The sequence below is a fragment of the Carassius carassius genome, chromosome 2 (assembly GCF_963082965.1).
Source record: "Carassius carassius chromosome 2, fCarCar2.1, whole genome shotgun sequence".
In the NCBI taxonomy this organism is placed as follows: Eukaryota; Metazoa; Chordata; class Actinopteri; order Cypriniformes; family Cyprinidae; genus Carassius; species Carassius carassius.
This window is the reverse complement of record NC_081756.1, coordinates 20307202-20333054: the sequence shown is the minus strand read 5'-3', so window position 1 is coordinate 20333054 and position 25853 is coordinate 20307202. Positions and strand designations below refer to the sequence as shown.

General features: G+C 39.0%; 1 protein-coding gene across 13 annotated transcripts in view; it reads left to right on the top strand.

Moving 5' to 3' along the window:
* LOC132105895 (transducin-like enhancer protein 3-B) overlaps positions 1–7896 on the top strand; it is a 28975-nt gene extending 21079 nt beyond the window's left edge. For 9 of the 13 annotated variants that reach the window (XM_059511409.1, XM_059511495.1, XM_059511477.1 and 6 more), the window contains 12 exons: positions 139–258; positions 622–672; positions 760–912; positions 1325–1457; positions 1669–1847; positions 2307–2383; positions 2735–2984; positions 3747–3994; positions 4107–4254; positions 5635–5785; positions 6115–6191; positions 6944–7896. In XM_059511409.1, coding sequence (XP_059367392.1) covers positions 139–258; positions 622–672; positions 760–912; positions 1325–1457; positions 1669–1847; positions 2307–2383; positions 2735–2984; positions 3747–3994; positions 4107–4254; positions 5635–5785; positions 6115–6191; positions 6944–7051 — 1695 coding nt within the window. In that variant the 3' untranslated portion in view covers positions 7052–7896. The remainder of the gene's footprint in view (positions 1–138; positions 259–621; positions 673–759; positions 913–1324; positions 1458–1668; positions 1848–2306; positions 2384–2734; positions 2985–3746; positions 3995–4106; positions 4255–5634; positions 5786–6114; positions 6192–6943) is intronic. The other 4 variants (XM_059511505.1, XM_059511486.1, XM_059511454.1 and 1 more) reach the window with 1 other exon arrangement.
* The last annotated feature ends 17957 nt before the right edge of the window (positions 7897–25853 follow it).

The window sequence follows — 25853 nt, the reverse complement described above, 5'->3', positions numbered from 1 at the left end:
AATCATTAAGTGTATTGTCACCAAGTGCACAGTGATGAGCTTTTATTTATGATTTGTGCTGATCAACTTCGTGTTTATATATATATATATATATATATATATATATATATATTTTTTTTTTTTTTTTTCTTTAAGCAGAATAATTCAGGATCACCGTCAGACAGCCTGAGGGCCAGTGAGAAACACAGAGGCTCTTCTGAATATAGTCTGGACCCGAAGAAACGCAGAGTAGAGGAGAAGGACAATATGAGCCGATATGTAAGATTCTGTATTATACAGCCCCACATACAGAAATCAATCATTTTCAGTGGTCATTCATTTGGTGATTTTTCTACAAATGAGATGGCACTCAGATCAAATAACTAATATTTACAGACACCAGTAAGTGATCTCTAATGGCTGATAAGATACGGATATATTGTCCGTTCCTAATGAAGTCATTTTCATTTTGCTGTTAAAAACGTACACTGCTGTTTTATTCAGCAAGGTTGTATCAAATTAATCAAAAGTCAGTAAATAATGTGTTTTAGCCAAATGTTATTTTTCATATCGGTGTTACTTCCAGAAATACAGTACTATCTTGGATCACTCAAGTCTATAACTGTTGTTTATACACTACAGGACAGTGATGGTGACAAAAGTGATGATCTGGTCGTGGATGTGTCCAATGAGGTAAAAACTAGTATATCTGTTTCCCATTTTTGGTTTGAGAGCTACTAGTCTTTCGTATGTAACTGAAGTTTCTCTTTCCCACTGTAGGATCCTGCCACTCCAAGGGTCAGCCCGTCTCATTCTCCTCCTGAGAATGGACTTGATAAGGCCAGAGCGCTGAAGAAAGATGCCCCCAACAGCCCGGCTTCTGTGGCCTCCTCTGGGAGCACCCCCTCCTCTAAAGTGAAGGACCACCCACATGTAAGCGTTAGGGAAAAGAGAATGGGCATTGATGGTGATGCGTCTCTGCACATTTGCAAAACCTTCTTCCTCTCCTCAGATTTATAGCAGCAGTGAAAATGTCAGATTGAAGCGTAACATGAATACATCAGCTACTGTCAGACAAACAGCGGCTTAGCTGCTAGCCTTGGCTAATATCTCAACACACTTAGCTAGCCTCCGAGGGGAAGAAGAGAAAAGAGAGAGTGATTAAAGATGAGTGAGGATGAGGTCTCGGAGAAGGGTTTGGTCTGAAGTTTAGCTTTATCCTCCTCAGCTATAATGAGCTGTCAGTGTTTGACTGGATTAATGTCGGTGCGCTCTTTTGATTTGAGCATTTGTGGAATGTAGCTTTAGCTAGCTTTAATTCCATCTTTGTTCCTTCATCTTTCAGAATGACAAGTCCTCCACCCCAGGTTTAAAGTCCAACACCCCCACCCCACGCAACGACGCTCCCACCCCAGGAACTAGCAACACCCCTGGGCTCAGGCCCATCCCTGGAAAACCACCTGGCATAGAAGCACTGAGTAAGTTGTAAATGCGCACTTTTTTTAAGCTTTCCGTTCATCAAGCATACTCGTTTGTCTAAACTTTTGACCATATTTTTGATCATTGGATAACTTTTTGAAACCAGTTACCTGAGCTTGTGATGTCATGTGGTTAATCTGGAGTCAAAGAAAAAATTAACCTGTGAGTGTGAGTATGCATTTATGGCTTTTCTTCTTTATATATTCCCAGCAGCGCCTGCCCTACGTACACCATTGTCAATTGCGCCGCCATATGGGGCTCCGTTTGCCATGATGGGTCACCACCCAGAGATGAACGGCTCATTGACCAGTCCAGGTGTTTACCCTGGCCTTCACATCTCCCCTCAGATGAGTGCCGCAGCCGCTGCTGCCTATGGACGCTCGCCTATGGTTAGACTCCCTGTCTTTATTTACTTTGATTGCATATACATTCCAAAAGGTTTGCAGAAGCTTGTTTTCCTGTTCCAGTTTTCTCTCTCTCGTTCTCTCTCTCTCTCTCTCTTGCTGAATGGCCTTTAGCAACTCAGAGTCTAGATTCACATGCAAACCCTGTTAGAATAGCATTCTGTTTTAATATTATCTTTTGCGTTTGTACAGCATTTGTTCTGGATCTCTATGTTTGTGCTGAGGCCATGGGAAGTAACACATGTCCTGGGGGGGGGGGGGGTCTCTAATAATGGCTTGAGGTGATAGCTTAACTGGAATATTAACAATAAATTACAATATGAAAATAGAGCTGATAAAGAGAAAAATTAGACTACAAAATTAGTTTCGGTTTATTTTGCAACTTATGTATTTTTCACATTTTACTCTTTAATGCTAAGATACTAAGATGTCTGTGTGTTGCAGGCGGGCTTTGATCCTCATCCCCACATGCGTGCCCCTGGTCTGCCAGCAAGTCTGACCTCTATACCTGGAGGCAAACCGTAAGTGCTGTTATTGAACTCAAACTATGTATAACAAGATTTTTTTTTCTTTGAAAGAAATGAATACTTTAATTCAGCAAGAATGCATTAAATTTAAATCTTATCTCACATTATAAATGGCACTTTTGATCAATTTCAAATAAATGTTGTTCTTTTGAACTTTCTATTAATCAAATAATCACAATGCCATAAAAATATAAAGCAGCACAGATTTTTTGACTGATAATAATAAGCAACTTTATTTGAGCACCTAATCAACATACTAGAATGATTAATTAAGGATCATGTGACATGTGTGATGAGAATTTCTGATTATTGATCATTCTCATTCTTTTATGCTCTGATAAATAGGGCCTACTCCTTCCACGTTAGCGCGGACGGCCAGATGCAGCCAGTACCTTTTCCTCCAGATGCTCTGATTGGACCAGGTATTCCCCGTCATGCCCGTCAGATCAACACACTAAGCCACGGTGAGGTGGTGTGCGCCGTAACCATCAGCAACCCCACACGGCACGTCTATACTGGCGGCAAAGGCTGCGTGAAGATCTGGGACATCAGTCAGCCTGGCAGCAAGAGCCCCGTCTCACAACTCGACTGTCTGGTAAAAATGTGTTGTCTAATCAGTCCACACAAAATCACAAGAATTCTCTTCTGAAGTACAGTTACATTCCTTAAATTTTTTTTTAAACATTTCTGTGTAATCTTTCCCTTTAATCCCCTTGCTAAATAAAGAACCAATTTTGGGGCAATGTGTAGTTATTCTAGGGGAAAATACCACGATGTCTCTGCATTATCCCCCTCAGTCTTTGTGTCCCTGTGCTTGCTCCATAGTGCAGAAAGCGGTGTATCTGATGAGCTGTTCGGCCATTATAAAGTGATTTAATTTGTCTGAAAGCCTGGACTTATTGATCTCCCTCAGGAACACATCTAGAATCCTCCTGCTAATTTGAAAATGTGCTTCATCCTGGTGCTGCAACTAAAAACCCTTAAAAGCCTTTCCAATACCCACTTACCATTCTGTGCCCTTTTATCGGTCGCCTCTCCTCCTTGACTAACCTTCATAAATACAGGTTAGACAGGAATTAGGGAGCCAGAGCAAAAAATAGGGAGCTGAACGGCTGCTTTTCAGCCCTGCCATTTTGATTGGTTCAACTCTTCAGCCTGAATATTGAGGGGCTAGAGAGGGATGTTGGTACATATTATTATTATTATTATTATTATTATTATTATTATACACACAAAAAAAAAAAAAAATTGTACAATTTTCTTTTTTTTTTTTCTCTCCACCAAAATCCTCTTTTAATGCAGCATTCCAAAAATGTCTGACTTTAAACATATGTTCCATGCTTCTCTCTCTCTTTAGAACAGAGACAACTATATCCGTTCCTGTAAGCTGCTTCCTGATGGCCGTACTTTGATCGTTGGAGGGGAAGCCAGCACTCTGACCATATGGGATTTGGCCTCTCAGACTCCCCGTATCAAAGCCGAGCTCACCTCTTCTGCCCCGGCCTGCTATGCACTGGCTATCAGCCCTGACGCCAAAGTCTGCTTCTCTTGTTGCAGTGATGGAAATATTGCTGTCTGGGACCTTCATAACCAAACCCTTGTCAGGTAGGAAGCAAGCCAGGAGTTGCATGACATAGTGTCTCTTTGTGGATAGAGATGCAAAAACTGTTTTGATGCATTAAACGCCAATGTGTATATGTCTTATCTATGTATGTAGGCAGTTCCAAGGCCACACAGATGGTGCAAGTTGTATAGACATTTCCCATGATGGCACCAAACTGTGGACAGGTGGACTGGACAATACAGTACGGTCCTGGGACCTGAGAGAGGGACGACAGCTCCAGCAGCATGACTTTACTTCACAGGTAAAACTTTAAACACACAAAAATAATAAAATCTTACCAACCCCAAACTTGCTTACCAACACTGCATTTATCAAAAATACAGTGAAAATGGTAATATTGCTAAATATTATGATTTAAAGGGTTCATTTTATATTGTTGTCTGAGGTTCACTTATGACGTTCGCGTGGTTTTTACTAGGGATGTAAGAAAATATTGATAACCGTGAATATCGTGATATTTTGTTTGGCAATACTGTATCGAATCTCAAAAACACGATATCGATATTTATAAAAAAAATTAAAATAATGATCCTACAAGATTCATGGCAGTTTCATATTGAGTTTATATCTCGACCGCTAGATTCCAGTCTGAACTTAAACAGTGACAGGAAGTGCTAGCATAAGGGCACGCCACTAATTTTAGCATTAATATAGTTTGCTGCTAGTAATGAAGGATGACAAAATTGTTCAAAGCTGAAGTGTGTTTTAAATGACTAAAAATAGCTATAAATCTTTTATCCTTGACATTCATAACTAGATTTTCATATAAAGCAAGTATACTGTGTACTGTAATACTGTGTGTGTATGTGTGTGTGTGTGTGTGTTCAAGTGTGTTAATGTTCTTCCTGCAAGCACTTTATTTTTCATTAATATTAAGCTGATGTAATCATTTTGTTCATATCAAAATATTATGACATTGTATATTACAATTTTAAACTTAAACTGAACCTTTAAAGCGAGATATAAAATAAATATGTCCTTGATTACAGTATCGCAACCCCTGTATTGTATCACCAGATTCTTGCCGATGCACCCCATTCAAAAACATAAAAATCAATAAGTAATAGGCTGTTTTCTACCCTGGTAGCAACGCTCGGTGTTTATGGGTGTGCCACATTGAAGACATTCTCTTGTTCAAGATATTATTTCAGCACGATGATTTCTTGTATATCAAAGCTCAAGTAAAAGTTGATTTTCTCAATTCATGACCCCTTTAAAGTAAGCATTTTCTATTTAATTTATTTTAAAATGTAATTTATTCCTGTGATTTACAGCTGACTTTCAGCAGCCATTACTCCAGTCCTCAGTATCACATGATCCTTAAAAAAAAACTGATTGTTATGCTGACTTGGTTCTTGCGTAACAAATTAATGTAGAAAACAATTATGCTGAACCTTGCTGAATAAATGTAAATTTAATTAAAATTAATTTTAGAAAAGAAAAAAAAACTTTGACCACTAGTGTATTTATCTATATACATTGCATTGTACCACAATGTTTTCTTGACTTATTTGAATGACTTCTTTACTATTCTGTTTCTGATAATCCAAATCAGTGTTTATGCATTCATTGTCTGTATGCTTTTAGATAAGTGTGTGATTGCCTTTGTGCTCTCATCTAGATCTTCTCTCTGGGCTACTGTCCGATGGGTGAGTGGCTGGCTGTGGGAATGGAGAGCAGTAATGTGGAGGTGCTTCATCACACCAAGCCTGACAAGTACCAGCTGCACCTGCACGAGAGCTGTGTCCTCTCCCTCAAATTTGCCTACTGTGGTAAGAGACCACAGTACTGTTACTTCACCTTATATGTAGTGCATCTTGCACCTGAGAATGCATAGGGAAAAAAACAGTAGACTTGCTATGAAATATGTCTGAGACATGACATTGCATAGAGTACTTCAGCCTTACTTTAGTATTCAGTGGTGTTTGTCCATTTTAGCCGGGCCAGGTTGCACTTTGTACCACCCCCGGCATGCCCTCTCTTTTTCTCTTAATGGATCCACTCTGCTTCCAAATAAGTCTAGCTGTAGTGAATCAAGTCATTTATATCAACCTTGACTCTGTACCCATTAGTGCATGTGTGTTTGTTCCATTTCCTAAAGGTAAATGGTTTGTGAGCACTGGAAAGGACAACCTCTTGAATGCTTGGAGGACTCCCTATGGTGCCAGCATTTTCCAGGTATGTCAGTCAATACCTCATTGCCTCCCTTCGCTACAGACCACAATACATTGGGAATGAACGTGTGTTTGTGGGATTTCTAGTGTGAGATTGATAGATTATGTCTTCAGGTTTTCTTTGGGACTATCCCTGTTGCAATAGGGTCTTTGAATGATAGCTTTTATTTTTGCTGTGGAGATGTAGCTGTACATAAAAAGGGCCATTAGTCTGCTTTTTTGACAAAAATTCTGCAAGTTTATTGGTTTAGCACAAGTTTGAGAAATCAAGGCTGCCATTTTCCAACCATTCTGAATGGCCTTGTCAAAATAATCAGTATTGTCAGTAACGGTTTCAACTACAGTCTTTAATCAGTGTTCGTTATTGTTAAACTAAAGTTTAAAACTATTAACATTTTGTTTAAAATAAATGTTAATACAAATTAATTATTGCTTTAAATAAATATAAATCTTGGGAAAAACTGTGGCCTTGGCAACTGACTGAAATAAAATGACTAAAACTGAAACAAGAATAAAGCTAAAAGAGGAGGGGTGGGTGGGGGGGGGGGTTGTACTCGATCAACTGCTATTTCACTACATATCTTATTGCTTGATCTCTGTTTACTATGAAGCATTTAAGTCACTCTGAGAGGCAAGTAGGTCACTTAAGTTAATATTTAGAAGGGAGTAATGTTGACATGCTGCTCTGTGGTTTATGATGTCACAGAGTCTCTGTTTATGTCAGCTAATAGTTTTCCTGCTTTCCTCACTCCACAGTCCAAGGAGTCATCCTCTGTCCTGAGTTGTGACATCTCAGCTGATGATAAGTACATTGTGACAGGATCTGGAGACAAGAAGGCCACTGTTTATGAAGTGATCTACTGAATTCACTGCTTCGCCAGATATAAAGACCTATGTATGGAGCTTCTCTTTGGACCTGATGTTTAATGGATTGAAGGGATCACTCCTCCACTTTTTCCTCCTTTTATAGTAGGAAACCCAGGTTAGGAACCGGTTGATCCGTTGGGATCGGTTCCCAGATGTTTTTATTTTTAGCACACCTGGATTCTAGCAGTGGAGCAGTCCACTACTGATCAAAACGGAAACATGTTAAACTGTCCCAAGGACTTCCTGACAGCACTAATGTAGTAAATATTGTCTTGCCTTTGCTTTAGGTCTGCTCACGGGATTGTGTGTGCCTATCTCTACCTTGCCATCCCCTCCCCCCATCTTTGTTCCTTCCTTTTTACAAAAAGTGAACAATCTGTGATTATAATATGAAGCAGTGCTTCAATTTTAGCCTCCTGCTCCCTGGACAATTTGTTTAAAAGTGTATATATGGAGTAATAAAGACGTTTTATAAATATATAAAATTATATATATTTCCATGTCCTGATATACTTGTGATGGGTTTCTTTGTCCTCATGTCCTTAATGCTTGATGAATGTAGATTAGGACACACTTTTTGATTTCGATTTTGTAAGCACACTCTCTGGGCTGGCCATTTGCTAAAAGGCTGGAAAAGGTGGAAAAACCCTTCCTGTTCCAGAATAATCTTAGTAATTGTTTTTTTTTTTTTTTTTTTTGCTTGTTGAGCCTATGTGCTGTTCATTGAAAATGGGATCAGACCGGAATCCTGTGGAAGTCGGAATACGACGGAAACAGCCCAGAGGAGAGTGAGGAGATGTTTGTAAATTGACAGCGATTATTAAACTTGGAGAATGACTAAATTTGCTGCATTTCTGTGCACTTTGCATTGTGTGGTGTCTTGTTGGAAAGAGGAATTCGGATAATGATGTGTGATTGTAACATGCTGACTTGGTGAGGATCGCATATTGTGATGAGTAACTTGCCAACTGATCCCACAAGTGGCTCCACTGTAGTTGCTGTTGTTGAAATGGGATATGATTCAGCCCAGTGATTGACGGCTTACTTCTGCTGTAGAGGCCCACCCTAATGAGCCTGCAGCCCTGTTTTCACTCACAGATTGATATAAACCTTCTTCTACATGAGTGATCGGAGTCAATTGGCGATACGCTTCTGCACAAGTTGAGCCAGTTTTCTAATGAATATATTTATTTGCCTGCACTGAGAGAGAGACAAAGACCAAGACGGAAGACATCGGCTCTTTTAAACCTGATCCTGGCCAAGCCCTTTTTGTGTTAATGTGGACTGTTTTAACTGTGGGTACTTGAGTCGTCTTCATGGGGCTGCAGCAGAACCGCCACTGTAACCGTAACTCCATCTTTAGTACAATACAATATCTGACCCGCCTGCCTTTCACAGTCTCCCAACTTCCCACCAAAGTATGTAGCAAACTGTGTCAGCACTGATCATGTACAGTTGTTAATAATTCAATAGTTTTTTATTAAAATTAAAAAAACAAAGCTCTTAAAACATGTCATGAATGTTGGTTTAATTGAGAGCACCATTGTTGTATTTGAATCACAGGCTGGGTGTGTGTCCCATTAACCTCATATGTCTTATGTAGACTAATGACAAAGGCCAGGAACACTGGATGTGTTATCTAGATGTTCCCACATGGTTTCAGGCTGCTGAAAGGCTGACTGAAGAGTTCAGACGTGTGTGTGTGTAAAAGATACATAGTTTTTGCTGCCTCGGCTATCTGTTGCAACCACAGACCAGCTGACTCAAATATGCCCTGTGGTCCCCCAGCCACAGCTGGTGACGCACAACACAATCTTTTGATTTCATGACCTCAAGTGGATTATTGGCCAGAAAGTGCATTGTCATTTGATTTATTCTGATGGTTTGAGCTTGTTTCATTAAGAGTGTGATTGCAGTAAATGCCTGTCTCTCACCTCCTGTATTCTTTAGAAGTATAATGACTAACTTAGAGAAATTAAACTTTTTCACACTTCCTCTGCCCATAAATATTGCTATCAATGTTTTCCCACAACAGCATAGGCTAAAAGTGTATACTCGAATCTATACGAGCCATTTATAATTGGCACTGATGGGAATATATATATAAAAAAAAAAAGTGAGAACCTTACAGGGTGACCATCAGAGTTCTTTACTTTTGGCATTGAACATTCCTTGTATTGTTGAAGGAAAGGGGAATGTGTCGAACTTGATGCTTATTTTGATTTTGAGAAAAAGGACGGGTGTTGGAGACTGAAAAGTCCAGATGAAATCTGTTGACTTTAATGCATTGTCTTCACTGGTTTAGGGGGAAATCTGCACAATTTTCACAGGTTTAAATGTGGTAAAATGAATCAAACTGACCCTTTGTTATGCCTTTCTTACACCTTACAGTCTCCCATAGACAGATTTTGAACTCTATTTCACATTAGCATGAGTGCAGTCTTTACTGCTAATGTGGGCACTCCTGTCTAAATTCACCTGGATGAATAAGTTGTTCTTGCTGTTGGCAAAGCAGTGTCAGTTTTCATGATTCAGCTCTGGACTGGTGTACCAGCCTGTTAAATGGCAGTAGATAGTTTTCGATTGTCTTCCTCAGACGATGACGAACTGACCCACTCCGTTTCCCTGCTTGCCGAGTCAGGCGTCTGCATTATCCTCCCTGTCCAGTAGCCCTTTCAGAACCTCAAACCCAGAGCTAATTCAATTCCCGGGAATGCTGTTTAAACTTGACTGACGGAGTGCCTTTTAGCATATGTGAAGACTGTCCTTGTTTCTCTCCTTTGCTTGCTTTCTGCTTTCTGTCTTTCTAAAGCTTACCTTTCTTAACTGGCAGCCCTGAGTTTGATGTTCTCCTCAGAAAAAGTGCCGAGAGGATGAAGGAGAGGGAGAGATGTACTCAAAATCCTGTTGAGTGGCACCGCTGAAGAGAGAGAGAGATGGAGAAGGGCTTCTCTATGAGAGTGACCAGTGATTTGATACAATCCTCCACTCTTTTCTCTCCTCTGAAGAGCTTTCATCAGGCCTGCACACAAGTGCCCTCTCCACTCAGGCCTCAAATTAGACCGGGCTTACTGAGCCGGATGAAACAGTAACCTCACTCATCCTCCACTGCTGTCTCTCTCTTCCTGCGATACGAGCGTGTTCGGGAATCTTTCTAGCGGCTCTTGTTGAGACTCCTACTGAACCTGGGGGAGAAGTCTGTGTGAGAAGATTAGTTTCATCCGTCTGATTAGACAGAGGGCAGCTTAGTGTGTGTATGTGATCCTTAGTTCATGAGTTTCTTGCAGCATTTGCAGTTGTAGACTGAGGTAAAGTTACTGTTATTTAAGCTCAGACATGACAGTCTCACCTCACCTTTTGTGTTCAGTGTTATATCTTTTCAGTCTGAGACTTTATAGCAGAAACAGACCACTTGCAGTAAAATTTTGGGGCCAGCAAAAGTTTTGTTTGAAAAAATCTTTAATGCTTACTAAGACTGTGTTTATTTGATCAGAAAAAGATATGCCAAAAGCAGTGATATTGTGAAATATTATAATTTAAATCAACTGCTTTCTATTTGAATATATTTTAAAATGTAATTTATTTCTGTGATGGCAAAGTTGAATTTTCAGCAGCCGTTACTCCAGTTGTCAGTATCACATGCAAATCATTCTTATACAGAATGCTGATTTAGTGCTCAAGAAACATTATTATTATTATCAATGCTGAAAATGGTGTGCTGTCACCAAAGTACACTACTGTTCAAAATTTAGTTTTAAAGATTACTTTTGAAACACTTGTTTAGCAAGAACTGAAAAATGGTTGTTACAAAATGAATCCTGAAAAAATAAAATAACAAAAACTTTCACAAAAATAAGCGGCCCTACTGTTTTTAATCTTGATAATATTTAAGAAATGTTTACTGAGCAGCAACTCGGCATATTACAATGATTTCTGAAGGACCATGTGACACTGAAGATTAGAGTGAAAATTCAGCTTTGCCATCACAAGAATACTTTTAAAGTATATTAAAATAGGTGTTTTATTTTAAATTGTAATAATATTTTACATTGCTTTTTTAAAATGTGTTTATCAGATGAATGCAGACAATAACATTAACATTAACAAAAAAAAAAAATCTCACTGACCCCAAACTAAAAATAGGTTGCATTATGGACACCGTGTTAAAGGTCCCGTTTTTCGCGCTTTTTTGAAGCTTTGATTGTGTTTACAGTGTGCTATTATAACATGTGTTCATGTTTCGCGTGTAAAAAAACACAGTATTTTTCACACAATTCACCTATCTGTATACCGTTGTTTTCACTGTCATAAAAACGGGCTGATGAGTTCCTTGTTCTATAAAGTCCCTCCTTCAGAAATATGTAACAAGCTCTGATTGGGCCAGCGGTTCCTGTGTTGTGATTCGACAGCAGCTGAGTGCACACTGCCCTCCTGCCATTAATCTCCAAGTACAGCATCCCTGGGAAGCCCAAACAAAGATGACTGGACTCCGAGATGAAAATAACAGCGTTTCAACGACATGGCGACAAACACAAACGCAGCTCTTCCTCTTCTCTGTCGGAGTGCAACAAGACCACGCCCCCCTTTTTGTGTATTCATGTGGGCGGAGGTTAGTCAAAAAAACTGTTTTAGTGACGTCATTACTGCAGGAACTAGAGGGATGTAGTCCAAACGGGTCATTTTTTTGTAGGCGAATTCTGTTAAATAAAATATCTCGCTTGGCATTGAACTTTGAGCTTTAGAATTTAACAGATATAATTTATACTCTAACAACAACATTACACGCTAACTAAAGTTTAAAACATGGGATCACGAAGAACGGGACCTTTAAGAGGTGACAAAGCTTATCACATCACAATATTATCCTTTATTAAAATTGCTGTATGTGTGTATAATGTATTGTTTCTGCCCATCATGTGTATGCTATTGTACCTTACAGTTACATCCATTATGGTGCTCTGACAGACAGGACGGAAGAAGAAATGGCAGCGAGATGTGATTATTGTGAAGTCAATTATCAGGTATATCCATAGTGGTCATTAGCTTTAAACCTGCTGAAAGTGGAAATGTATAACTTCAGCAATCAGACAGGATTAAGGGAACGTTTCCTGTAGTGGTCATTAAAAGTATAATAGCTCAATCTCTCTGCTAAGGTCATTTAGCACCTGTGCCAACAAACCATCCATTTCTTGAATGGCCTGCCCTGAACAGTTTTGTGGCCCATCTCTCTGAAAAAAAAAATAAGATGTAATAACTGCAGGTACTGAGTGCATGCTGTTCCACACAGATGGACCGATAAAGCTGCGAAGGTTTCACCTTAATCCTTTTCCAGACAATGTTTTTGAAGCTCTTTTGAGCAGCACTATGACATTAATCTTCTCTGCTTCGGTTTTTAGCACAGCAAGGCTTGCGCTATCGCCGCACATCTCTCGTCGCTCATCTTCATTCTAATTGTGATAAATGTCCGTCATGTGCCAGCATTTTAGGGTGTTGTTGAGAAATTATGATGTATCGGTGCTGCTTTAATTGTTAATATCCAGTTTTGGCAGAGCAAGCGGAGCAGGCATCTTCAGGATGATTCACAACAGATATGAAAGATTTGCACCATGCTGAGAAGGTGACTGAGGAAATATTTTATTTGCACATAAATTACATTACATATGCAGTGATACATTACACAAAGAGTGGGACATGAGTACTGGATGATGATTCATATTCTGTGATGAGTGTGTGTGTTGTGTAGGGAAGTGTGTCAGCTGCAGATCAGCACAGTTGGGTTCTTCCTCTGAAACGCCACCTGAACTGATTTTAATGCTGGTTTTCATCAGAAGAGTGTGAGCTTCCTCTGACATGTTCCCCAGTGTGTGTGTGTGCTCTAATGAAGAGGGCTTCACACTGGCATGATTACAGCTGCTACTGGTTAATTCTGAGGTGAAAAGGGAAGCTAATGGACTCAGTAAAGCAAATAATTGGGACAAATAAGTAATTAAGAGATTGGAAAGGGTGAGATTAAATCTAATGGACCTTTAATTTAACATGATTATGAAGTTCTCCTTTAACTCCTCAATCAGATGGAGCATAGCTGAAATGAACTCTTAGTGCTAATGATTTCCTGCGGTTACTGGTGCACTAACTGGCGCTTGTCAACTCGCTGCCTCAGAAATGTCATTAAATCCTTAAAGGCTGATTAAAAAAAAAAAAATTTTTCTGCCTCTGTCCCTGATCGCTGCCGTGACTGAGCTGACCCACCTACATACACATTACACAATGCTAATGCGTTCTTATATTGGACTAACAGCGCACACAGAAGCAGATGGTGATGTTTGTGTGTGAGAGACACAGCTGGTGCTGGGTGCACAACTGCTTCTGTCAGTAAATACTCTTCACCTTTACGCCATTCATACACTCGACTGCGTATTACTTGACATTCCCCATTTTCTTTTAACATAGAGCAAAGCTCATTTTCGATGTGAACAATTCAGTAATGGATTATTCTGCTTCACTAACAACACTGCTGTAAACAACCAGCAAAACCTAACTTACATGCACCTTACAGTAAGTTGAGTAAATTGTTTATAATTATGAATAATTAATACATTTTCAGTTTATTAGAAAGGAGTTTTGGGAATAATTAAGATCTTTTAATGTTTTTGAAAGAAGTCGATTGTGCTTACCTAGGTTGAATTTATTTGTATACATTTACACACAAATATGTATTTAGAAAATGGTCATTCCCAAGGGGATGTCACATTTAACTCATCCATTTAAATTATATTAAGCCTTAAAGTTTGGCATAATTAAGGCGTGGCCATTTGAGTGACAGGTGGATTGCCGCTGCTGTCAATGCTGTCAAGTTAGGTGGGCGTGGCTTCAGCAACCAGCTCCCGCCTCTTTGCCCATTTTCAATTATCCTGGAGTGACATGAGGTGACATGCTGCCAAGATGGCGACCGCCACCTCTGCCCACTTTTGGCTTCAAAACCTCTCTTCGGAAACCAATGGGTGACGTCACAGGCACTACGTCCATGTTTTTATACAGTCTATGGTTCACAGCCTATCACCTTGGAGATTCCTCCCTTTGACACCTGATATACAGTATAGTAAGACAAGTGAAGCAAATCGTACAATATTTCCTGCTTTAATATTGCATTGCTTTGACTTGAGGTGCCCATTGCACAGTTTGGAATCTTTCCATCCCTACCAAACAGCGTTGCCACCAGGAAAGGGAGGAGACAACAGATGGGGGATGAAAAGGAGAGATTGAAAGAGTGATCAAAGCAAATAAGTGTTAGAAAGAGAAAAGACTGATCACTGAGTGACTAGAGAAAATGAGATTGTTGAATGTTCTGGTGCAGTTGAACTTTTGCTCTGTCAGTTGCGGATGCAAATGGAGACTTGATGCTTGGATTATTGCTTATCTTCATTACTGCTGTTTTACATCTGAAATATGGCTGCAAGGGAAACTTGTTTTTGTGCATTAAGCCCTTCAGATTTATGCAAACATATATAGTACGTATGAAAATAGTAATCTGTATGGTCAGTACAGGCAAAGCAAAATGTCAATATAACCAAAATTTTTTCATTATTGTTAAAATATTCAAATCAAATTAAAATGTGTATGCATATTCAAATTAAAAAGAATATTCAATGAATACCTGCACATATACAAAAGAAACAATATTCTGTGCTCTCAATTGTGTGGTGAGACAGAGCACAGATTTCTAATGGACCACAAAACAACTCATTAACCACATATTTTTAATTTCATTGTTGAATTGCTTTATTAAATAGAATAATGATAAACAGAAGTAGAATAAGAACAAAAATGGAAAACAGAAGGGAGAGAGTTATTTAGTTCTGATGACAGCAGTTAATCCCACCATAAACTGTGGGGAGAATAAAAGAATTTATAAATCAGTTTAAATGCTGGCAGTTTTACATGTTTAATATTATTATACTTTAATGATCATTTTATGGTAGAATATCAATAATTACCTTTTTTCGATTAAATTATAATGTTAAAATTTCAAATTGAATGTTTGAAACTTTAAACTCGATTAAAAGTGTGAAATATGTGTTCCAGAAAGAGAAGGATGGATATTCTGTCTATGATCTTTTTCTGTCACTATGTTAGCTGGCCAAAACAGTTTTTTGCTAATGCTAGCAGTGTGTAAGTGTGTACTTTTTGTTTCATGCATGTGTGCTAACAGGAAACCCCAGGAAGAGATAATGAGTGTGAAGCTGCAGTGGTCAGGGCTCAGGACCCGTGCCAGCCCCTGTCTGCTTGTCCTCTATGGGTTGGCAGAGGGGAGTGAGTGGGTTCTGTCAATCCTTGGCACAGCAGAACGGGTGCTTTGCCACCATGTTGGGCATATTGTCTGTCTCATTTGATCAGTGTAATCCACCGATCATTGGTGGGAGCAGAGAATGTGAGAGGAGGGTGTCTGGATCTGAAAATGCTTGTGCTGGATCTGGAAATGATTTAGTTTTGGGTTTTGTTTTGCTTTCAGCAGCTAGTGTCTATTTCTATGAATTTCTAATACAGGCTTCTGTACATGGTGTAAACTTGTTCTGTTTTAAAGCTTCCTCTTTCACATTATGTCTCTCTGTGGAGTGCTTTGGAGGTGTTTAATGATACACAGCTTGATATGTCAACACTGCAACAGCTGCTTAGTGACAGGAAGTTGAAGCCTCACTTCTGCCTTGTTAATGTCTACAATACTATCAAATCAGGCCAGTTAGGAGATACATCGACACTGTACTTGACACATGTGGTGTCAGAGCAGATACTCTTAAAAGTACTTGTATTGTTGGCGTGTATTGGTAAGGGTAGACGGGGGTACAAATAGGTGAGGATTGTCACTTTAGTCAATCCATTTGATGGCCATCTTGGAAAAAACCTTGGCCAGTACAGCTTGTATCTACTTGAATGGGGTGCGTCTGAAATCACATACAGTCTGTGAGTAGGTACTGTACTACATTTCATGTGGGATGCATTTTGTGAAATCTTAAAAACATACATTCTATATAGAATGGAGCCCCGCACATGACAGGCAGGAAAATATATTAGGCTAAATCGTGTGCACGATTTATTTTTTCTTGCATGTCATGTGCGGGGCACCGTAATATAGTATGAGTGAAATTGGGACTTACTACATTCACCTAGTTGGCTTTGTCATGTGACCTGACGTCAGTTGAGCTATTCACAATTTAGTTTCTTTACACTCTTAAAAATAAAGGTTCTTTATTGTCATTGATGGTTCCATAAAGAACATTTTACAGGGGTCATGAACTTTACTTTTATTATTATTATTATGTACTGTTCTCTAAGGTCCACTTATAATGTTAGCAATATTTAAACATAAAAAAGTATTCTGCATAGACCTGTGTTTGCCTCTCTAGTTATTTACACTAGCCTATGTGTGAAAATCTTTATTTTCAAGTGTTGCTCAAATGAAGTAACTGAAATGAAGTCCAGTTAATGTTTGTTTTAGCCTAAATAAAATCTATCAAAAGTGTAAAGTAAAAGTCAGAATAGAAGCCATATTGAACATTATGGTTTCTCCTATGAATTTCTTCTATAAGTAGCCCATCTTCTTCTCTAGTACTGTCTGTGACCTGTCAAAGCGGTTAATATAAATAAAAGATTGTTAATATCGAAGTTTTGGCTGGTGCTAGCTATATCCAATCATATGAATATTGCTATTAATTATTACATTGTTGAGAGCATGGTTTGGGAATGTTGTGTTAGAAGATGAGAGCAGGTTATGAATTAAATATCTGCAGTCTACTTGCATGCACAAACACACCCCGTGTTTCAAAAAAGCCACTCTTCGCTTATAATTGGTCCATAGTTGAGGATTTCTCAAAGCGGAGATGAGAGCTGTGACACACAATCATTACCCCAAGATAAACAAACTACACCACCTAAACCATCATTTTTTGGGCCTGTTTGAAATCTTCCTTAAACTACATCAACGAATACTTTTGTTCCCCAAAGCAGCTTTCGTAATCCAAAGTGTTTGTGTATGTGCCTGTGTGTGCAAACTTGTAAAGTTATGGTGTCATTGTTTAGTTCTTCGCAATTAGGGCGTTGTTAGTCTGTCCAACTGTTGCCATGGGAGATCATGACCTCATGTCCTGAGGGGCTACGAGTGGTGTCTGAGTGCTGGTGGGGTTTGCAGAGGAGCTAATGAGAGATCCTGTCTGCCTGCTGTTCAGCCGAGCTCCTAATTAATCAACGCATCCCTCTCTCGCTCTTTTTCCGTCTGTATAGGGGTGTGCTACTGATACTTTTCCCTCTATTGTTGTGTAAGCCCGTGTCCGTGTGTGCGTGTGTACAGCTCTGTTTTGGGAGGCAGTCATTACCGAGAACAAAAGACATTAATTGGCAGTTAGAGCTTAATGAGGCGGGAGAGGAAATTAACAGAGCTCGTCAACAGAAACAAATCAAATCCTCCACTGAATTGATGCAGTGTCACTGCCACTAACCATCCACTGCTACAATAAAGAATGGCTCATCTTAGACTCTAGCTTTTTCCATTCTCATAGCCCTGCTTTGCAATTCATGGCAAAACTGAGAATGTAGGAGAATTACAGAAAGGAAAATAACAATGAGGAAATGGCTCCCTATTACATGTCCTTGTTCCTGGATTTCAGCAGGATTGTGATTAAGGAATCAAGCCTGTCTGCATTAGCATGTGAAAAGACTGGGTCCTGAGAGCTCAGCCAGAGCCAGAAAGGAGATTGGGTGGATATTTAGCGTCTATTCAGGGTGCAACAAAGGCAAGGCACCCAGGCAGACAGACAGCACAGGCCTCGGGTTGATTAGGTGGTGGGAAGCTATTCTTACAGATCAGACTCAAGCAGTATTTTGTCTAATGCTAGCTTAAATCTCTTAACAATCCCTCTCAGAAGACATGTACATGTGAAATCCACTGAGAATCAAGAGTTTTAGGGCACAGATGATTTTCTATTCTTATTTGTTATTTTTAATTGTGGAAATGTTTCCCACAATTTCTGTATTCTGTATTATAATAAAAAATAATTGTGAATGCACAAATATTTATTTATTTTAGATGTGGGGGTGTCGTCTTTTTTTTTTATACAAAAGTACAAAAGTTCTTTATACAGTTAAGCTGCCTCAGGTTGTTTAATCTTGTGTGTGAGGCCATAAAATATAGAGGGGACATTTTAATTTATTTTAGTTTATTTTTCGTTGGCCAACACAAGTGGAATTTTCAGCTCTCCAGTTCATGTGTCACACATTGTGTTTCACTCTCCAGGTCATCCATCGAGGTCTTTTAACCACTGTGACCACAATATTAATCTGTAAATAATTTAGGTTTTGTTTTTAATTGTGCTGTGTTCCTATGTGTCTTAGCAGTGTGTAGACATAAACACCCTACAATGATAAAAATCCATTCACTCCTTTTTTTAATCCCCAAAAATCTTAAATAGTCTTAAGCAAGTGTTTTGATTTTGAGTAGTATGATGTCATAATGCTCAAGCCCCACCCACGACCACTGACGGACTGTCCCATATTAGCATATCTCCACCCTCAGCCAGTTGTACCCTGTCCACCATTTTCATGGAAGAGAGGGGTGGGGTGGGGTGAGCAGAACTCATTATCATTTAAAGAGACATGCACCAAAACAGGTTTCTGTGATCAGAGCTGTTTTTGACAAGGTAAAAAGTGTGTTGTTTTACACAACCACTGGGAAATTTAAACCAAAGTATGTTGCAGACATTTCATGAAGGCCCTAAAGAATCATACCAACTTGTGGAAAGTGAGCATCTGATGTGGACGTAGTACATAATCAAAAGTTTTATTTATTTTTTTTTTTTAGTCGAATATTTGATTTCTTATTGAAAATGAGTCTAGAATACTTTGAAAAATTAGCTGGATCCTCAAAAGACCTGCAGCTCTTTCTCTCCTGATTTCACGCTCACTGTTTACCTTTAAGACAGTTTCAGGAGATTAATTTCCAGTGCTGTGAGTAAGAAGAGTGGGTGGAGACAGAAAAAAAGAGCATATGATGGCTTATGTAAAAAATGTCCAAGGCATTAGGTTTCTTCTATAGCGGAGTAAAGTAAAGCATGCTAATCTGTCACTCTCTGATGTGGTCACTACACTCTCAGAAATGAAGGTATAAAAGCTGTCCCTGGGGCGGTACCTTTTCAAAAGGTACAGTTTTGTTCCAGTTAGGTTCTAATATGTACCTTTAAGATACCAAAATGGACCCTTTAGGAACAAAAATGTACCTTTTGAAAAGGTACCACCCCAGTAACAGCTTTTGTACCTTTATTTCTGAGAGTGCGCTGTGTACTGTTTGAAACGCATGAATATAATGGCATACATTTAAATATGAGAATGTCTTTCTGGTTTGAAATGGTCTTAGGTTTAAAAAATACAAGCTAGAGCAAATGTGATAAGTAAATTGAGCAAATTCCACACAGAACAACACTTCCCAGACAGGAGCGCAATCATTTCTCGTTTCTCTCTCTATGATTTTATATTAGAATGAACCACAGGAGGAATCCGGTTGATTTTTTTTTTTTATTATTATTATTTACTGTTTTACAGTTGGTCTCTGCATTCATAACCAAGCATAATCCTGGATTACCAGAGTGCTTCAGTCTCTGATATGATCATGTGGATGTTGCTAAGAGGAATGAATTGCCTTTTTGCCTCATTGGAATGAAAATCTTAAGTGGATGTAGTCAAGGGATCTGACTCATGTGGTAATTGCCACAACTTTTTGTACTTTGAATGCCATAAACTAAAAATGCCGACACAGAGAGGGGAACATCTTGATTTCAAGGGAAATACGTCTGAAAAACAGTCCAAAATGTCAATTTTAGAGCTTTCATATTTAAATGGATAGTAACAAGTAATGATGACAGAATGTTCATTTTTAAGTGAACTTTCTCTTTAACTAGGCTACATTTACATGCACTTTAAAAGTTTGATCCTAGTTGGACTAAACAGTTAGTATGACTAACTATTATAATAATTATAACAATATTAATGACTATAATAAGAATTATTATTAATTATGAATAATATGAATCTAAAAAAGAGGTGATGCGTGATGTGTTTAATATTACAGATATACAGTTGGACAGACAGATGAAGACTGTAGCTCGAATGTGCAAACACATGATTCCAAGTGTGCTTGCAAATATACTGACAGCTTAAAATTGACAAAAGCAATGTGAACTTGCTGTTAGCTGAATCTGAAAGTATGTTGAGTCTGAGAAGCAGGTCCTCTAGGGAGCCCAGTGGGTCCTGTAAGTGCACTTCTTGTTCTAACAAGCGTTCCGTCTGTTGGGATCCACAGCAAAAGTACATCTCTGCTTTTAGCCTTTGGAGACCTGCAAGACTGAGACCGAAACAGCGAGGAGAAAGGAAAGAAAGAACATGTTATTATGAGTCATTCTCAGTGTAAACAATGCCCTTTTGTTCAGAGCAGCATGTTGTTTTAGTATATCCTAGTACACATGGCCTCAGTGTCAGACATACAAACATATGTGTTGGCAAGGTGTTGCTGGGATTCTAATTGACGTGTCAGAAAACAGGGATAAACATTAGGTGCTTTCAGTTCCCTCTCAGGGTTTGTCAGTTATTGCTCTTACCATCTGCTCAATGCAGTTGCACAGACATGCATAAAAGCACACATACGCATACACCTGCTCCCTGCAGAATGCCGGCTAGTGTGACCCAGGTGTGAGTCAGATGTAATGCCTTTGAGAATCTTGATGACCTATAGCATACCTGTCTGACTCCTCTTACTCTTCTCTTTGTTCATGCCCTTTTGTCTTTCCCCACATTCACAGTTGAAAAAAAATAGTGTTGTCTAATACTTGTATTAGTAATAATTTTTTGTGTGGGGTGTTTGGTGCCTAGATGCATTGTGGGTATGTGCTGTGGTCATCTGTGCCTATGTGTGCACTGGAAACTCCCTAGGTACCACATTTTCAAACGCTCAAGACGGCACACACCTGTCTGCCTTTTTCTTCTTTCTCACTTTATTTGAACACACCCTCTAGGTGCAAGGGCAGCGGAGGTGTAAGACAACAGATAATTACAGTCCACCCCAACTTTGGCTCTAAATTTCTGTTGATGATGCTACTGCTCTCAATTAAAAAAAATGCCACCAATGACTGGCTAGTGTGGCATGTCTTTGGTCTTTCTGAACCAAAGTTACAGTACTGCTTGTTTACAACACAAAAGATAATAGAAAATAGTTAAAAGAAAATAGCTAGCCTCATGTCCTTCCATACTTGTAACACATTTTCTCCTACAGCTCTTTCTCTAGGCTGCTGGAGCACAAGCACACTCTATATGCAATATAACTACAAAAACATTGTGGACTAGACAAAATCTGCACAGCAAATCAAGTAAATGCTGATCCTTGCTTAAACTATATTTAAGAGTGTTAAAAGAAGGCATAGAGACGGCTGCTTTAGCATTACACTGAATTTTATATTACTAATCCAATTTTCACACCTTTGATTTTCTCATGGCTCTTTGCTTAGTGTTGACTTTAATACGCCAACATGTTAATGTCTTTCAAGATCATCTGCTAGTTCTGATTTCTGCATATGCAAGTATCAAGAATGACATGACAAGATTTATTGCTTTCATCCTAATCAGTCTAATTATCTGTTTGGGGATGTAATTCACATGGTATGTCTTTTGATTTGGATTAGCACATTCTACCCTCTTAGCAAACAGCTCAGTGGAAGTTATCAGTGACATAGAGGTCCCCAGGAGCCGAGCGAATCCACCCAGCCAAAACTAGCCAGCTAATTCTCATTCGCTCTAATCTTCCCCAATCACAACATCCAAGTATCTCTTAAAAGACTTCACAAAGTGTGCTCTGAAGATTTTTCTGGGGTCACAAATTGCCTCCACCATTGTTCCTAAATGCATGTCAATGAGATATAAAGCTCCTAGCGGCAAGAAACTTCAACACATCCCTGTCTTTTCATTTTGAAATCTGAGTTTACACAGACTTTCATTAATCAGTCTCTGATTTCTGTATGGTATGTACAATTTTGAAAACAGCCTGCAGATTTCTGATTTGATTATTGATCTTTTTTTGTTCTGTTTGTTTTATAGACTTGTCAGTACTCCATCAATCACATGCTGTTCTGGGATCTGCCTCCCACTGTGTGAGAATGAGTGAATTATTCCCTTTAATACGTCATACAACAAATAAGTGTCTGCGTCTGATCCTGTCGGTTGTGCTCTGTTTCTCAAGCAATTTATCCCAGTTCACGCTGTCACACGCTCGCAAAGCTCCCCTACTTCTACTTTCATCAAATAACTCTGAAAAAAAAAATCCACAAATCGCTTAAATCCTCGTCTCTCTATTCTTGATCCTCACGGATTCTTTATAATTTAATAAACAGGATTAAAGTCATCTGTTGTAGCCTTGTTTAATTTCGGATTTATCTCTCTCTCTTTGTTTGTGTGTGTGTGTGTGTGTGTGTGTGTGTGTGTGTGTGTGTGTGTGTGTGTGTGTGTGTGTGTTTGAGTATTATTAAACCCTGCAAGATTACAGTGGCCTAATCTTTGTGAACACATGCTGAGAAGAATAAAAGCAATTTTATTTGGGGAAACTTATTCAAGTGTATCAGTAAATATTCTCTCTCTCTCTCTCTCTCTCTCTCTCTCTCTCTCTCTCTCTCTCTCTCTCTCTCTCTCTCTCTCTCTCTCTCTCTCTCTCTCTCTCTCTCTCTCTCTCTCTCTCTCTCTCTCTCTCTCTCTCTCTCTCTCTCTCTCTCTCTCTCTCTCTCTCTCTCTCTCTCTCTCTCTCTCTCTCTCTCTCTCTCTCTCTCTCTCTGCTGTTTAATCACAATGCTAAAGTTTTAAGTTGCTAAAGTTTTAATATTAAATACTGTCTCTGGATTCAAGCCTCCTCTGTTTCAGAGAATACGCTCAACAGCTGTTTATGCATACAATTAATCTAAGCTTTTAAAAGCTCACAGCATATAGTCTCTAGATCACATTGTCCTGGATACTTATATTTTAAGATTCAGAAAGAATCTCAGTATGGAGATCAAGGTTAGGAAAATGATTTTTTTCAGTAGTAATACAGCACACTCTGAATATTACCACTATCTGTTGTTTCCTTTTGGAATCTATGGTTTGTACCCGGCAACTGTGTGCACAGATAAATAATTCATAATAAACACACAGGTCAATTTGCTGTCAATTTTTGTTTCATGTTGACCTTAAATATTTCTTTAAGGAATTGTCAAAATTAATTTCAGCTCATGTAAGATTAATATCCAAACAACTAATATTTAATATCAAGTCTTTACACACGACTTTGCACACGTATTTTACTGAAAATCGAGGGTGGAAGAAAGGGCTTGACCTAATGAAGTCTTGAGACTGCCTTTCTGGATCCCCATCCCCTTTGAAGTCTCCAGGTTGAACAGTTCTCCAAAGCTGTTCACATGGTTTAGCATTAAATTTCATATTTGAAATCACCAACAGTCAAACAACGGTCTCATAATTTTTGGTTTCTTATGCTCGAACAGTGTTAAAAGGTTACTTTTCAGGCCATTGCGCATGTGCAGTCCTAATACAGAATGCTGCAGTGACACTATGATTTTATTAGCGATTTGCACTTTTATTTAGAAGGCGGGACTATTCCGCCATATTGTGCATTCCTCTTTCTTCCATTCAAAAAGTAATATGAGTGCACTATCTTTTTATATCTAAAGTCTTTGGTTGCTCTCAACATTAAATGTCTCATTGTTTGCACAAATCCCTGCTTCGTTCCAAATGGAATGTTTGTTAAGGCTCGTCTGCCTTAGTAACGTAACCAAGGGGGTGGAGTTTAGTGAAGAGTCAGGTCTCTCAACAATATAGCATGGCAGAAATGCTCACCAGGTGGGTGAGTTTGAATGCCAAATTGAATGTCTTAACAAAACAACTGTATTGTTTGTCATGAACTGTATATCAGCAGGACACCGCCACCCTAACCGTTCACACCTTCATGCTTTCTTTACCTTTGTTCTCTTTTACATAAAACCACACAGCGCTTCCCCTCCTTCCCCAGCGGTGTACTCTGTGCACTCAGGTGCATGGTGATGGCAGTAATGAACTCCCAGGTAGATGCACACACTCCACTGCTTCTTCCCAGATGGAATGCCAAAACAAATCTTGTCATAATTAGCTGTAATCCTGCTCATTACCGCTGGCTTAATTAGCCTATTAATAACACATCCTGGGAGAGCTTGTTTGCTGCACAGGCAAATGTTTGTTCCTAAATTAGCAAACAAGGAAACAACAGCATTGTTCAAACACAGGCGCTCTGACAATGCAAATCAGCCAGGATTAATAGTAGTCAATGGCAGGGCTTATCTGTGTGTATGTATAAGTGTGGATCCTGTGCCCTCTGCCTCAGGCCACAGAGGAAGGTAAAATGTAGTGCCTCTGAAAACCTGTGTGCAGAATGATATATTTCATTGTAGTCCATGCACAAGGATAATGAAGATTAATTAGATGTATTCCACTGCTTATGTAGCACAAATCGCATTCAAAGCTTTTAAGCTCAAGAAAGCATCTCCTGTTGCACGATTATGATCACGAAGAGCTCAGGCCATCTCCAGTTTCATTCTAATGCCTCCTCTGTGATCAGTGTCAGCTTTGACCTCTTATCAGTTGCAGTTTGAGAACCACTCTTGAATGAGTAAGATAAAGAGCTTCCGATAATGCTGATGGATATCCAAAGCTACTATCAGGTGTCTGCAAGGTCCAGTCAAACACACAAACCCTGGTTCAGTAGGGTGCTACAGCCTTGTATAAGTGTATATTTGGGACATGCATAAGGAGCATGAATAAAATGTCCAACTGACACTCTTAACCCACATCACACCCACAGACACATCCACTCTCTGGCTTGTTTTTTTTTTTTTTTTTTTTTTTTTTTAACAGTTTTTTTCGATTGCTAAACGACAGTGAGCACAACTGGAATCCAATGTGTAAAACTCTAACTACAGTCTGCACAGCAGTAGTTCATGTGGACCAAAAAAGTTCGTTTTTCATTGCTTGAACACAGTTTTCAAAACTCTACACACTTATCCCATGACTTTAACCACAACCTGCACAACACTGTGGATTTACAGCACTTTGTTCAAATGCTAACACACTGCTGTCAAAACTGTGAACCACACAATCACAACAGAATAGATTTCAGCCTTGTGCCTTTCAAACACTGCTGATTGCAATTTCAGGATTAGCCCCTCAATTATTTCTTTGAATTACAGTATGTACTTTTAGTTTCTACCTTTTTTTTCCTCATTACTGTAATTCTGTAAATTACTACAGACTATTGAAGCAAACTGCACATTTTTATTTACCTTAAAGAATTGTTATGTTCTAAAAATGTAAATAAATAATCTGAAAGAATGCCACTCCTTTCTTTGAAGAAAATATTACTTCATTGTTGTCATTGTTGTTGTTCATACTGTAAAGATGAAAAGTGAGTATTTTCTGAATTGGTGTTTGATGCTAGTGTTTTTCCTCTCAGTGTGTTCTGAGTGACAGTGTGTGTTATCTCAGTGAGGGTTGTGTGTAGTGATTGGCTGCACTGAGCCTGTTTTGAGCCATGTGTTAAGAGTTCTGTTGCTTGGAATGAGTTTTGCAGGTGATGTGAACTGTTTAGCTCAGGTGACTGTTGGTAGTGCAGACTGTAGTTAGAGTTTTGCACATGTAGCTCCAGTTGTGCTCACTGTCGTTTAGCAATCGAAAACAACTGTAATAAGCAAATTAGCTG